Here is a 14,611-nt window from a genome sequence, read left to right on the forward strand (position 1 = left end):
TTAAAAAAAAGTAATTGGATTTAGGTCAATTGCATCTAAAATAATTATGTGCAAGGGGGAAGGGGAGGAGTCTCAGGGACTAGACTGGCACCGATTTTCATAAAGGGCCAGCTCTTTCTAACTCTGCGAATATGGAAATAATAGCCACACCTGAAAACCAGCAAAAAATAAGGGTGGGAGACTTAAGATTAAAGCTTCTTTTTCCTTGCTATGTTAACCAGTTATCTTCCACATCACCAAGAGGAAGGACAAAAAGAAAAACATTTCTAAAATAGATTTCATTTAAGGAAGTAAAACCCCAGAATAACTCCACTGTCCTCCTCCCCCTGCCTCCCCCAGCCATTCCCAAGTGTGCTGCTGCCACCTTTCCTGAACTCATTTCAACCTATCCATCATCAATTCTCCCCCCCCCCCCCAACTTCCCGTTTTCTTTCTTTGAACTGCTGGCCAGACATGCAATCTAGGCAGGGAGGAGAAATTTTACCTTCTCACCTCTTCAAATGAAACTCACTTAAAAAAAAAAATTAAAACAACAGGAAGTGTACTCTAATCTCACTTTTAATATTTTCACGGGAAAAAACGAGTTAATTACACAAGCTTGTAGCGACCCAGCAGACAAGGCTTCCTCTTGGGGATTAAGAACCATTAAACTCCACAGAGATACTCTCCCCGAATAAAGTCCACATTAGAAACTGGCCAGTTTGCCACCTTGGTCACCCTTAGTGAAGAGACAGCCTACGGCACTAGTGATATTTACCCGCGAGGAAGACCGCCATCAGGTGGGGGGGGGTGGGAGGAGGAGTGGGAAGGTGTAAAGAGACAACCACCTCTTTCAAAAATTTCGAAGGAGAAGTCGTGAAAGAATGGAGAGATTTCTGCTTTTTTTTTTTTGAGAAGAAAAAAATGACTCACCAGGATCAAAGTCAGGAACAACCGCTTGATACTGGGGTCCCACTCTCATTCCTCCTCCTCCTGACAAGGTTAAAACAAAGAATTGTTATTTCCCAATTCTAGCTTTCCCTCCACCCCTCCGCGGGTTGTAGCTGTGATAAAAAGAGTTGTGGGTTTTTGAAGGCGAGAAAGCGGCCACCCTCTCCGTCGTCTCTTTTCCCCAAAGACTCACCGTGCTCCTCATCGCTGGAAGAGCCGGAGCTGCCTTCTTCCCAGTTGTTGCTGCTGCTATTCCCATTGGGCGCTGCTGCCGCTGCCAAACTTTTATTATTCCCATTGTTAGCATTGTTGGCGCTGGCGGAGGCGCTGTTGGAAGCGCTGGCCGCGCCGCTGGCATTATTGTTCCTGCCCCTTCTTTTCCCCGAGACCTCTGGGCCCTTTTCTATCATGGTTGGCATGGGGGGGACGCGGGGGGGGGAAAGGCGGCCAAGAAAAAGCGCGGACTCGGAATTGGGTGAAAAAAGCGGAAAGAAATAACAGCAGGACTCTTCTTCTCTTTCTGCAAAAAGACAGGAGGGGAGGGGGAGGGAAAAAAGGGAGAAAAAAAAAACAGCTCCGGGGAAGTTGGCCGCAACTGATGGCTTCGCGCTATCCCTGCGCTATTTGCAAGTTTTAAATTGCGGGACTTTTCCTTCCTCGCTCCTTTTTTTTCAAATTCCCTGCAAAGAGATGAAGCCCCGAACTTTAAGGTTCATCCCTTTCCTTGCACTTCCCTGCACTGGGACTAGTCACTGTCAACCTGAGCTGCTAGGCTCCCCGCGAGCCTGCCCCCCGCTCCACCCATTGGCCGTCCACACATTTTGGGAAGATTTCCCCACTCCCCATTGGCTCTCTCTCCCCGTCCATCAAAGCCGGCCCGATGCTTCCGTTTGTTAAGTTAGGTGGAGAGGCGTATCGCCCGCTCTACGTGGTTAGCGCTTTGCAATCTCTACGCCCAATGATACAGCTTGTTCCAAGGCTACATTGTATCATTATATAGAGGGGGAAAGGGGGGAAGAGGGGGAGTTGGGCAGCTGCCCTAAAGCTCAGCTGTACAGCCCCACTTAGGAAGGGGCGCGGGTGCAAAGGCACTGCTTAGGGGGCCGCAGCAGGGCGACGTACAATCAAGGGGTCGTCTCTCGCGCCCTTCCTCTCGCTCCTGCCTTCAGAAACAGGGGTAAGAGTAGCTTGGGACTATTTTCTTCCACCACCCCTCCTCCTTGGCGGAAGGCTACTGGCGACACGCTGAACAGTTTGAATGGAATCTCCATACAAAGAAACTAAAAGAACACCACGAAGTGTCTCCGCGTCCCCGCCGTACAGTTTCGACGAGTGTTTCCACGCGTGTGCGAGGAAAACGGGTTTCTCCCCCCCCCCTTTCGAGTGGCCAAACCCTCGTCTGTAACCAAAGTGATGCGTCCTTTTCGAGGGGGGGGGGAATAAAAGAGGTCGCGAGAGAAGGCGAGTTAGGGCTTTGGAAAGGCAGAAAAACTCCGAATTGCTGGAGTTTTTAAGTAAATCGGGTTTGTCTCGTGGCGCCGAGTTGAGAAAGAAGGAAGCCAAGCTTTTTGAAGGGATAAAATGAAGGCAACTTTCCATGCTGATTTTCCCCGGCAGGGGACACTTTGGAAAAAGGAAAAGAGGCCACCGATATGACAAAACCAAGCGAAGAAAGGGAAGGAAAACCCTGGATAGGATTTGAAATGTCTTCTTGAAATGTGTATCCACTGACGGGCAATGCTGCCAGTTGGAATCGGCCGCTAGAGCCGAAGACACACAGACGGGGCTAATGACACAAACGGGTTAATGCGAAGGGGGGGGGAACAGCCCTTTCTCAGCTTTCCCCCCCCCCCGTTCTCGCCCATGAGGAGGAAGTGTGCTGAATCTCAGAGAACGAACTTGCCAACATCTAATCATTTTTCTACGTAAAGAAAGGCGGGGGGGGGCAGCTTTGAGGATTGTATTGGAATGAAGTTACAGCCGACCAGTGCCTCTTCTTTTCCTCTGCAAAAGGTTTTTTTTTTTTACAAAAGAGCCAGCTAATGTATTAAAGACCGAACTTAGCTGCAAAGCACAGAGCTGCAAAGCAGAGAGTGAAACTTAAAAGAGAAAAATTGAAGTGCCAAAGCAAGATGGTGCTTATTTTTCAAGATGCCTCTAGGTTCCAATCCTGCTCTCAGACTCCTAGCCATGAGCTGTCTCCAAAACTAATTACTTTTTCTGTTCTTCCATCTTCAGAGTGGAGTTAGCAAAGTTAGCAAGGCATCTAGTGGCGCAAACATGGGGACACTGCCTCTCTATGGCTGTACCGTTTAGGCAGAGATATTTCTATTGTGTTCTTTTGTAAATTTTAGTACTGTTTTTAAGATTCTTAGGGCCTTCCCCGGACTGAGATAAAGCATTCTCCACTCGTCCTTTAGTCATTATAAAAGTATCCCAACAAGTAATTTACTTTTCCCATTCCTGATCTCTACCCTACCTCTGTTTCAAGTCACTGCAGTCACCTGATTTCCCTCCAAGGTAATGAATGACAAATGACTTTTCCTCCCAGCTCAGTTAAAGTGCTATCCATGTGTCCTTGAGCCATCAGAAAGCTTACCAGCGCAAAATCTGCTCTTGCCATTCCAGACCGCTATCCTGTCACTTTTGTCTGTGTCCTGGCTTGTTGCCAGATTGTGTTGTTCAAGTGTGCAGGGTATTTTAAGTAAAGCTACTGGTTAACCTTTTGGTTTTTCTGCTTTTTCTAAATATAACTAGCTGAAGAGAAACCCTCCACCAATCATAGCACTGATAGGTTTAACCATCCATTAAACTTCTATCAGCTTCAGCTTCAATTGATCTAGTCTGCTTCTGGGACCCTAGTAGACAACCACTTAAATATGAGCCAGCAGTGTATTGCAGCTGCCAAAAAAGCCAGTGCAATCTTAGGCTAAATTAACAGAGGGATAGAATCAAGATCACATGACTTGTTAGTAGCACTTTATAATGCCTTGGTAAGACCGCACTTGGAATATTGCATCAAGTTTCGGTCCCATATAAAAAAGATGTTGAGACTCTGGAAAGAGCACAGAGAAGAACAACAAAGATGATTGGGAGGTGGAGTCTAAAACATATGAAGAACGTTGCAGGAATTGCTTATGTCTAGTGAAAAGAAGGACTAGAGGTGCCATTATAGCAGTGTTCCAATATTTGAGGGGCTGCCACAAAAAAAGAGGGGGTCGAACTTATTTTCCAAAGCACCTGAAAGAAGGACAAGAAGCAATGGATGGAAACTAATCAAGAAGAGAAGCAACCTAGAACTGAGAAGAAATTTCTTGACAGAACAATTAACCAGTGGAATGGGTTTTCTTCAGAAATTGTGGGTGTTCCATCACTGGAGGTTTTTAAGAAAAGATTGGACAGCTATTTGTCTGAAATGGTATAGGGTGTTCTGCTTGAACGAGGTTGGGCTAGAAGACCTCCAAGGTCCCTTCCAACTCTGTTATTCTGTTTAATGACCTTTCAAAGTTATGACAGTGCTGGAAAAAAAGGACTTGAAACTGGTCCTCACGCTTAACCATCACAATGCTCCTGTGATCAAAATTTGAACAGTCGGCAACTGTCAAGTATCTACAATGGTTGCAACATCCTGAGGTCACATGATTGCTGTTTACAACATTCCTGGGTGCTTCCAATAAACAAAGTCAATGGGGGAAACTAAGTTCACTTAATGACCAGATGTTTGGTTAATACCTGCAGCAAAAGGGGTTGTAAAATGGGTGCAATTCATTTAATGACTTCATTGCTTAGCAATAGAAATTTCAGTCCCAATTTTGGTCGTAAGTCAAGGACCTATAGTCTAGAATTATGTTCATAAGTCATAGCAGTCACGAACCATGTGACCATGCCTGATCTTATGAGGTCCTTTTCAGTGGGTGTTAAGTGAGTTCTGTACATTATCCACGGTACGCTGCAAAGAGACATAAATCTGAGTCAGTTCACATGACCATGGGAGAATGCTACTGTCAGAACTTCAAAACTGGGCCTTAAGTAGCTCGGGGCATAGCTTCACAACCAATCATTAAGCAAGTACTACCTGTAATAAATTTAGTCAGCAGCCATTGTAAAATTCCCGACTCTTGAGACTTGCACAAGTTTGCTGCCACAGTTTAATTGTATAACACAGGATTTCTTGGCACTGCTGCATTGCCGCTTGAGTAGGGGCATCACATGACAGGAGTTCCCTCTCTGTCTGTGATGCACCAATGCCAAGCAACCTTGATGCTGCATTTAAGTGAGGCAGAGAGTTTGTGCCTTTTTTTCTGGGCAGTCATTAAATGAATGACTTGGCCCTGACAGTCAACCTGGTCCAGACCTAGAACCTCCAGCCTACGAAGCAGTAGCTCCCTCCAAATCAGACTGAATTCAATTTTTTCCTCCCTTCCTTAAATAATATCAGTTGAGTTTCAGACTGCACAAAGTCTATGATCATTGTTAACTCTATAAAGTTTCCATGTTTAAATTAATAATAATTAAAGTTATAAGTTCGGAATATATATATGGAGAAAAAAAATGGGAATGAAAGAAAGGGAGTACTCTAAATGCTTTTTGAATAATGCTTTACTTGTCTCCTTTCTTTCACTATAATATCAAAAAGAAAGAGAGAGAATGAAAGAAAGAATAATGTTAATGCTTATTTATTGCAGTTATTAGTGACCAGTGAGTTTATATTATAATCTGTCAGTGTGTTTGGTGTAGTGGTTAAGGTGTCAGATTATAAATCAGGAGACCATGATTTCTATTCTTGCCTTAGCTACAAAGCTAGCTGGGTGACTTGGGGCCTGTCACTTTTGTCACCCCTAGGAAGAAAGAACTGCCAAGCCACTTCTGAAAAAAGCTGCCAAGAAAAGTACAGGGGGCAATTGCCAAGAGTACAAAATGACATGGAAGCACAACTTCCAAGTGTGTATCTGACATTCTATTATATACCGTACAGTATATACTATAGTTTAATAAAGAAATGTACATATAACTTGTCACTATTATATGTACTTTTAATTTACTCATATTCTGGTATTATGTCACACAATTTTATATTTGGTCTGGGAAAAGCTGCACAAAGCAATTTTTTTCCCACACAAGGCATGTCAGAAATTAGAGAGAACATTGCAGGGAGGTGATCAGTGGGAGTAGGAGGTGAAGAGGTGGTTTGTGCAAAAAATTGGCAGTAGGCCAGGAGGAAGCTCAGAATTGGGCTGTGGGGAAATATGTGGGTGTGTGTGCGGGGGTGCACACACACAGACACAAATAGAAATATACACAGAGATAAATATTGAAAACATTTATAGTAGTACACTTTTTATGTATTAGTTATATATGCTGTAGTTGTTTTGAAGTATTAATAAGAAATATATAAATATATGATTTTCTAAGTTAAAATGCATCCAGCAGTTTAGTGGCCCTGTTTTTCAGTTTGACACCATTGGTCTACAGAATCCAGCACTTTTATCAAAACAACATAGACAGTGTTGCAAGCTCTGTCCCTTTTATATATCACAATGCAGACACAAAAAGAAGGGAGCTCATATCATGTTACTGCTTTTGTCACTGCAACCCCTGTTCCCTTATAGCAGTGGTTCTCAACCTGTGGGTCGGGACCCCATTTGGGGTCGAACGACCATTTCACGGGGATCGCCAAACAAGGTTGTCTGCCATTTTTTCCCCTTTTCTTTGACCACGCCCCTGGCACCCGGTGATGTATAAGTGGTTGGGGGTCACCACAACATGGGGAACTGTATTATGGGGTCGCAGCATTAGAAAGGTTGAGAACCACTGCCTTATAGGCTGAGCCATCGGTACCTTGCCAGAAGCTCAAGGAAGTCCCTGGGACAGCAGAAAAGTCCAACTCTTTCAAGTCTACCAAATAGCTAATCTGTATGCTCTAGAGCAGGGCTCTTCAACCGGTGGTACGCATACCACTTGTGGTACATTAACGAGTGGCAGGTGGTATGCAGCCCTGCTAGCCAAGTGTAGTGGGGGAGGGAAAGAGCCAGCGCAGGCAAGGACTTACTGTGAGAGAGTCCTCTGGAGCTGCAGAGTGGCTGAGGCTGAGCCTCACCCCAGGCTCACTTCTGGCTCACCCTCCCCCATGAGAAAGGAGGAGGAGGGGGTGGAGACAGGAGAAGCTATAAAAGGAGGCAGTTTGGGCGGGAGAGGGGAAAAAAAGAAGCAGCCTCCGGAGGATGTGGAGTCAACCCTAGCTGCACCGAAGGGGAAGGAGGAGGAGTGGAGAGGAGAGGAGATCAAGGAGTCCAAGCAGGCCGGCCATGAGCTGATCTACAACTTCTGTGACAGCCACCTGTGCTGGCAGCAACAAACAGGCAAGAAATGCAGCAGGGGAGGGGTTGCCCTCCAGGAGGAATGAAGAAAGGTAGCATCAGCTGGAGGTAAGATACGGAGGGAGGGAGGGAAATGGAGAGTGGAAGGATTCTTATGTGCTTTTTGTGACTTTGAAGTTCTGGGATTTATGCAATGTGGGCTTTGTGTTCTTAAGGAGTCTTTAGCAATTTCTATTTGGCTGATGGCTGATGTCTCCTGTTAGCTTCTATTGTTCTGCTAATGTTAGCTGTAAGTTTTGCTGCAAGTGATTTTGAAGTATTTTTCTCCTGAATTGATTTTGTCTGTAGCATTCCTTTGCCGGCTACACTCATTAACTTTCCTTTCTAGCCAGTAGCTAATTCTTAAAGGGGAATGTGCCTTTTTAAGCTAGTTCCCTCAGCAGCTTCACTTTTCTGTTTCTGGAGGCTTTTCCTTGTTCGATGAATATATGGAAGAGGGAATATATGGGGTGGGTTCAAATTCTTCCTTCAGAAAGAGGTGGGCATGAGAAAGAGGGAGGCAGGGAAGGAGGGAGGGAGGGAAGGAAGGAAGTCCCACCTTAACACTTGGCCACTAGCAGCCCTGCCATTGACTTTTGCAACTCAAAAGGTTGCAAAAAGGGATCATATGACCCTGTAATCATCATGAATGTGAATCAGTTGCCAAGCATCCAAATATAAATCATATGACCCTGGGCATGCTGAAATGGTCATAAGTGTGAAAAATGGTCATAAGTCATTTCAGTGCAATTGCAACTTTGAACAGGTTTTGGTTTTTGGTTTTTTTTTGGTCATCAAGTTTTTGACACCTTGCTAGGTGGTACTCGAATATTGCCATAGCCTAAAAGTGGTACAGTCGGTGAAAAGGTTGAAAAGCCCTGATCTAGAGGGGTCTATATGAATGAGCCTAAAACAGAATGTGAAGACAGCAGGGCAATTAGAAGTTGCCTGTGCCTAATCCTGCCTGTGCCATTGACTGGGAAATATGTCTAGCTTTATATATGTTGATAATGCCATGGGTTGCTAACAACTTAAGGGGAAAACCACCACTTTAACACTGTAATAGCTAAGGATGAGTTAAGGTTGGTGACAGGATAAAGCCAATATTATGGGATGTAGCAGAAAAAAGATGCACATTTGTGCTTTGATGTGGTCCAAGTGGGAAAAGTCCGTAGTCATATATCTGAGTGTAAACAGTATAATATTAATAGCACTTAGACTTATATACCGCTTCACTGTGCTTTACAGCCCTCTCTAAGCAGTTTACAGAGTGAGCATATTGCCCCCAACAATCTGGGTCTTCATTTTACTGATCTCAGAAGGATGGAAGGCCGAGCCAACTTTGAACCAGTGAGAATTGAACTACTGGCTGTCAGCAGAATTTGCCTGCAATACTGTATTCTAACAACTGAGCTCTTAGGCAAAAAGGCAACAATAAATTATATTCATTAATAGCAAACTCATATGAGTTGGTTGTTCTCATATTAACAAAATGGCACCATTCAAACATATGATGGAAGTATCAGTTGAATAAAGTGAATCTTTAAGGTGGAAAGCTGCTAAGGCCAGGGGGAATCAAACACTGGATGCAGAATTTTTACTACAACCTTCATAATATTTTTCTTACTTGTACCTAAACACAGCACAAACATGTCTGGAAACACGATTTTTCTTCAGTTTTGTCCATGACGTTGCCTCCATCTGTTTCCCAACCGATACATGAGATAACTCCATCATTAGCTGTACCAGTATTAAAGTTGTATATATCCACTTATTCCAACCTTGTCCAAGTACAGCTTCAAGGTGTGCAAAATATGTTAGACATTGGCACCTGTTACGTTAGAAGAAAATAGGTAACTGCAATGACTTTAAAAAGAGACAGGATGAGAACTGGTAATGGGGACAATACATTTGCCGCTGGTACAGTTTTCTGCCAACTCAAGAAAAGGCGCATACAGTAGTTATTCTGGCTGGGCTATAAAATACTTTCATAGTATTTGATTGACTTTAACTGAGGATGTTGTGCAAATCCAGAAGTTCAGATTTATTCATATACTAGGATTAGTTCCCTCATGATTTTAGAAACCATTTCTAGTTACCATACTACAAAAAAGATGTTGAGACCTTGGGAAAAGTTCAGAGAAGAGCAACTACGATGATCCAAGGCCTGGAGACTAAAACATGAAGAACAGTTGCAGGACTTGAGTTTCGCTAGTCTAAAGAAAAGAAGAAATAGAGGTGACATGATAGCAGTATTCCAGTATTTGAGGGGCTGCCACAAAGAAGAGGGGGTCAAATTATTCTCCAAAGCACCAGAGGGCAGGACAAGAAACAATGGTTGGAAACTGATCAAGGAAAGAAGCAATCCGGAATTAAGGAGAAACTTCATGACAGCAAGGACAATTAACACTGGAACAGTTTGCCTTCAGAAATTGTGGGCGCTCCATCACTGGAGGTTTTTAAGAAGCGACTGGGCAGACATTTGTCTGAGATGGTATAGTTCTCCTGCTTGAGCGGGGGGCTGGACTAGAAGACGTCCAAGGTCCCTTCCAGCTCTAGTCTATTCTATTCTAAAATAGGGCAGGGTGGTTTGCATCTATACCTTGAAATGTTAGGAATTGAACTTAGGACCTTTTGTACTGTATAGAGTACAATTTCTCTACTCATTGAATTATAGGTAGTTCTCACTTAGTTCTCATTAAGTTCAAACTTAATGATGGTGTTGAACTAGGAGACTTACTCCTGCTCTGCTGCTTGTGGCCATTGCAACATTCACATGGTCATATGATCACAATGTATATACTCGGCAACCAGTTTGCAGTTACAGTGCCATCATTTGTGACTTTCTCTGCTAACTTCCAACAAGCAAAGACAATTGGGAAGCCAGCAAGAATTTGAAAATGGTGATCAAATGACTGCAGGATGCTGCAGCCATTCAAGATTTGCCTAATAACAGCAACTTAGACTGCTAGTTGGTGTAGTCTTGTGATATCACGTCTTATGACCACATCACTTAGCAGTGGAGTTCTCAGTTCCAATTACTGTTGGTAAGAGAGGACTACTTGAATAGCTCCTATATGTACAAATACTGAAGATTGACTGTCCTGCATGCATATGCATCTTGATTTTCCTGAAATAAATGTCTTTCTGGATCTCGCTACTGAGTTAAAGTGCTATCTAATCAACTTTGAGTAGTCAAAAACACATTTTTTAAAACAATAGATCAATAATAAACATTATGAAGTATAGCAATTTCTCTGCATCTCTTTCTTGCTTAATTGTGATGGAATTTTTAAAACCTGCTGACCAGCAGATTATTTATAAGGCTTTCATAAAGCTGCTCCAGCTGCTTTGAATTTTCTCCTTCAAGCCTAATTAGGTGGGATACTGGAGATTTTTAAAAGTTCACTAGTTATTGTGCATTATTCTGTGTCATTAATATTGTGCTTAAACTGGGTTGACATATCTAGAAGTATATCATTCATGCATTAGGGAACTATGGCCAGGAGTACACAACACGATTAGGTCCTCTGAGAGGACCGTGAGGATCACAATCAAGGGAGCCATCTAGGTTTAAATGTGGTACAGAGGTTCCCTCACTTATCCCTTCTATCCATAAAATCTAGCCATCTCTATAAAAAGCTCGGCTTATATTGTCTATGGAGATTCTCAGTCATCCAGGTCATAGTTATCCCAAAGATGCTTTTTCCCAAGGCAACTGGACTTTCTTGTTTTTCTTTGAAGACGTTTTGCTTCTCATCCAAGAAGCTTCTTCAGCTCTGACTGGATGATCTTTAAAGAAAAACAAGAAAGTCCAGTTGCTTTGTGAAAAAGCCTCTTTGGGCCTCAGCTTATATTATTCCAAAACAGTAATCCAAGTAGTTACATTTTCATTTATGTGTAAGGAATCAGATTCAAGCTGGGCTTCAGTTACCACCAAGAATGATTTGTGTAACAATAATTGGTGTACAGGCAGTCCTTGACGTATGATCACAATTAAACCTAAAATTTCCATTGCTAAGCAAGACAGTTGTTATGTTAGTTTTGTCCCATTTTACAACCTTTCTTGACATCACTAAGTGAATCACTCTAGTTTTTAAGTTAGTAACATGGTTAAACGAATCTGGCTTTTCCATTGACTTAGCTTGTCAGAAGATCGCAAAACATGATCACTATGTCCCTGGGACACTGCAACCATCATAAATATGAATGAGTTGCCAAGCATCCAAATTTTGATCACATGACCATGAGGATGCTGCATCAATCATAAGCGTGAAAAACTGTCATAAGTCACTTTTTCAGTACCGTTGTAACTTTGAAAGGTCATTAAACAAATGGTCGAGGACTACCTATACTCAAACTTGCCAATCAGGGCATAATTAATAGTGGTACAATCCCAACTCATACACCTTTATAGGTAAAATATTTCCCAGGATAGATATCCAAAGTTCTTCTCTAATTTAGGCTTTGGAGAACTAACTTGCTAAAATGCCAATTATATATAATATGGATTAGCTAATTCTCAATAGGTTCCAATCTTTCTTTATTTTAATGAGATGAGATTTCAAGGTATCTGAGGAATGTCTGTCATGCAGATTTTTAAGAGTTTCTTTTAAAATGTTAAGTTTATTATGTGGCAAAGGGGCTTTTTTTTTTTGCAAGTTAGTGTGTTTTTAAATAGAATGCTAAATGTACCTCAGCTAAATTAACTTGCCCCTAAGGAGGCAATGCTTTAATTTTTTTAGACACATCTGTAGTTATAATGGAGTCTATTTGTAAACCATTTAAATTTAAATTTCCAAGTTAAGCACAGTCTTTTCCCCTCTATAGATAAATATTTTTTTACATTCTTAACTAGTTTCTAAAAAACAGAGCAGCTATGATTTAGAATTGCTTTTTTAAGCTACGCTGGCCTCACAATCCCCTAGTGACTATTCCTTTTCACTGTTATTATCTTTTATTTAACCTAGCACACTATCTGAAGTTACTTTCAATTTTGTTTATAGATTTTCCTTTCTGCTTTCCAGCTATGAAAATAAAAATTCAAAGTTAGAATTAGAGCTTATATTTGTAAGCTGTTAATATATGTATATTTAAAATGTCTATTGTTTATATGGCACTTAAATTCTATAAACACCAGCATGTTACTAATAATACTCTATACAAAATGTTGCAAAACTTTGTCATATACAAAGCAATAAAGTGGGCTTGACTTTAGTCAGAGCTTTTAGGTTTCCACATTATCTGAATGTGAAGAAGAGAATATACTATTTTGTTTGTTTGTTTTTGTTTCCCATGTTTGTTCTTGTTTTATTATTATTATTACTATTGTTATTATATAATTAAAATTAGTTTTATTATTATTTTATTATTAACTCAAGACAGAGAATATACATAATACTCCTTCGTCCTATTTTTCACACGACAACCACCCTGTCAGAAGGATTTGGCTGAGAGAGAGTGACTGGCCCAATTATGTTTACACTGTAAATAACTCAACTTGCCATGATCCATACTTTATAACAAAATTAAAATACTGTAGCATGCAAAGAGTGAGTTGTGATGTAATATTCTAAACTGTAAGGTCACAATTATTATCTCTTCAAGATAAAACATACCAGCCCTTTATAAGCCTTAAGCGTGAATTATGACAGGTTAAAGATAATCCTGGTTTCCAACCTCAAATGTAACTTACATTATAATAAGAACTGCTTAGATCTCTTGTTTATCTTTTCAGCATTAATGTGAAATGTTGCCTTCAGCATTAGGCTTAAGATGAGAAAGAATGCAAAAAAAATTAGTCTAATTTTGATCTCAGATGAAGGAAGGAAGGAAGGAAGGAAGGAAGGAAGGAAGGAAGGGTAAAATCTTCAAGATAAAAGATACAGCAAAGAGATTCCTTTGGTTTCCATCTTTCGAATTTCAAAAGTGACCACAAATGCACCAGAAGGGGAGGCAGAAAAGTCTGACATTTCACTCAGAGCAAACCTCCTTCCAGCATATTCACAGCAGAGGGATTCAGCATTCCAATCTTTTTCAGTCTGGGAACTGGCGCCTCTCAAAGAGAGGAGGAGGCTTCTGGCATTTCCCTTCTCCCACAAGTTTTTCCACAGAAGGTGGCAATCTGTCTCTTTCATTTGAAATTGCTCGTAACCAACAGAAATGTAAAAGCACAAGGATGATTTGAGAATACACGTGGAATCTGAGTCAAAAATAGTCCTCTAAAAAAAGGCTCGCCGTACAGGATTTACCCACATTTTTCACTATCTCTTGCACTGTTCCTAAGCTGCTTGACAGCCACTTAACAAACACAGAGATATTTAGAAAGCGGAACTGTTTGTATGACGTTTAAACTCCAAGTCAAAAAGGCTTCAACTATGAAATTTCTTCTTCCATGAATAGTAATTGTGATGATCCATCAGGAAAAATAAAGTAAAATCAATTCAAAACTCATCGCACAGTAATATTTTTATTAGGATCAATCAAATGACAAAGAAAAAAAACCCCAGCATACTGGAATTCCTGAGAAGCTTTCATCCAACAGGATGCTACACAAAATGATGAATCAGGAAGTTCTCCAAATTCTTTACTAATTATGAAATGTTTTTAGTATTGTTTATTTTATGGGGGTTTTTATTGCATGCTGCTGAGAGTCACCTTTTGTGAGATGTAGGGCTATATAAATATGATAAAATTTAAATAATAATAATACATCAAGCAAAAATGTGCTTAATGAAACTCGCGAACTCAGTTTCTGAACATTAAATCCAATTATTCGTAGTAACTCCAATACCCCATTCCTCATCCTTGCCTACCCATGTTGGTTTGGGCATTAAGACAAACAATTAAAAATGAAGGTGTTGCCTGTCTGATTTCCCCAAATCCTGGGTAAAATTATCAGGAGCACTTTGTCTGACTTGAGGCAATTCTGATTATCAGAGTATCAGCTGCAGGGAGTGGAGAAATGCCAAGGATCTGAGGGTGAGTTAGAGTTCCTACCAAAGGGAAACAGAATTGCCTCAAAGTTCAAGGATCTGCAGTGACTCAAATCACGCTACATATGTTTGTATAGACTAGAGTACAACTGCATTTTTCCTCATTTCCAAATCTCTGTATTCAAAAACAGGACATCAGGCTTAGCACAAAGGCTCAACTCCCCCCCCCCTTTTTTTTTTTTTTTTTTTTGCAGTTCTTGGAATCTTCTCCCTTTACGATTCCTTGAAGACTTTTACTCCCAGTTATTATCTAAAAGAAAAGTGGTACAAATGTTTCACAGATGGTATACCGCTCTATCAATGATTTCCAAGATAGACAAATCTTACAAT

The 14,611-nt window shown here is 41.2% G+C and overlaps 1 protein-coding gene across 5 annotated transcripts in view; it reads right to left on the reverse strand.

Moving 5' to 3' along the window:
- Nucleotides 1-14,611, reverse strand: part of RCOR1 (REST corepressor 1) — a 345,293-nt gene that overhangs the window by 246,515 nt on the left and 84,167 nt on the right. For 2 of the 5 annotated variants that reach the window (XM_039364833.1, XM_039364832.1), the window contains exons 1-2: nucleotides 1,124-1,679; nucleotides 913-972 (exon numbers count right to left, since the gene is read on the reverse strand). The exons of the other annotated variants lie outside the window; for them this stretch is intronic. In XM_039364833.1, coding sequence (XP_039220767.1) covers nucleotides 913-972; nucleotides 1,124-1,349 — 286 coding nt within the window. In that variant the 5' untranslated portion in view covers nucleotides 1,350-1,679. Of the gene's footprint in view, nucleotides 1-912; nucleotides 973-1,123; nucleotides 1,680-14,611 lie in introns of those variants that run through there. 5 annotated transcript variants of the gene reach the window in all.

This window comes from Crotalus tigris, unplaced genomic scaffold (assembly GCF_016545835.1).
Source record: "Crotalus tigris isolate CLP2741 ecotype Arizona unplaced genomic scaffold, ASM1654583v1 scf7180000019856.1557650, whole genome shotgun sequence".
Lineage (NCBI taxonomy): Eukaryota > Metazoa > Chordata > Lepidosauria > Squamata > Viperidae > Crotalus > Crotalus tigris.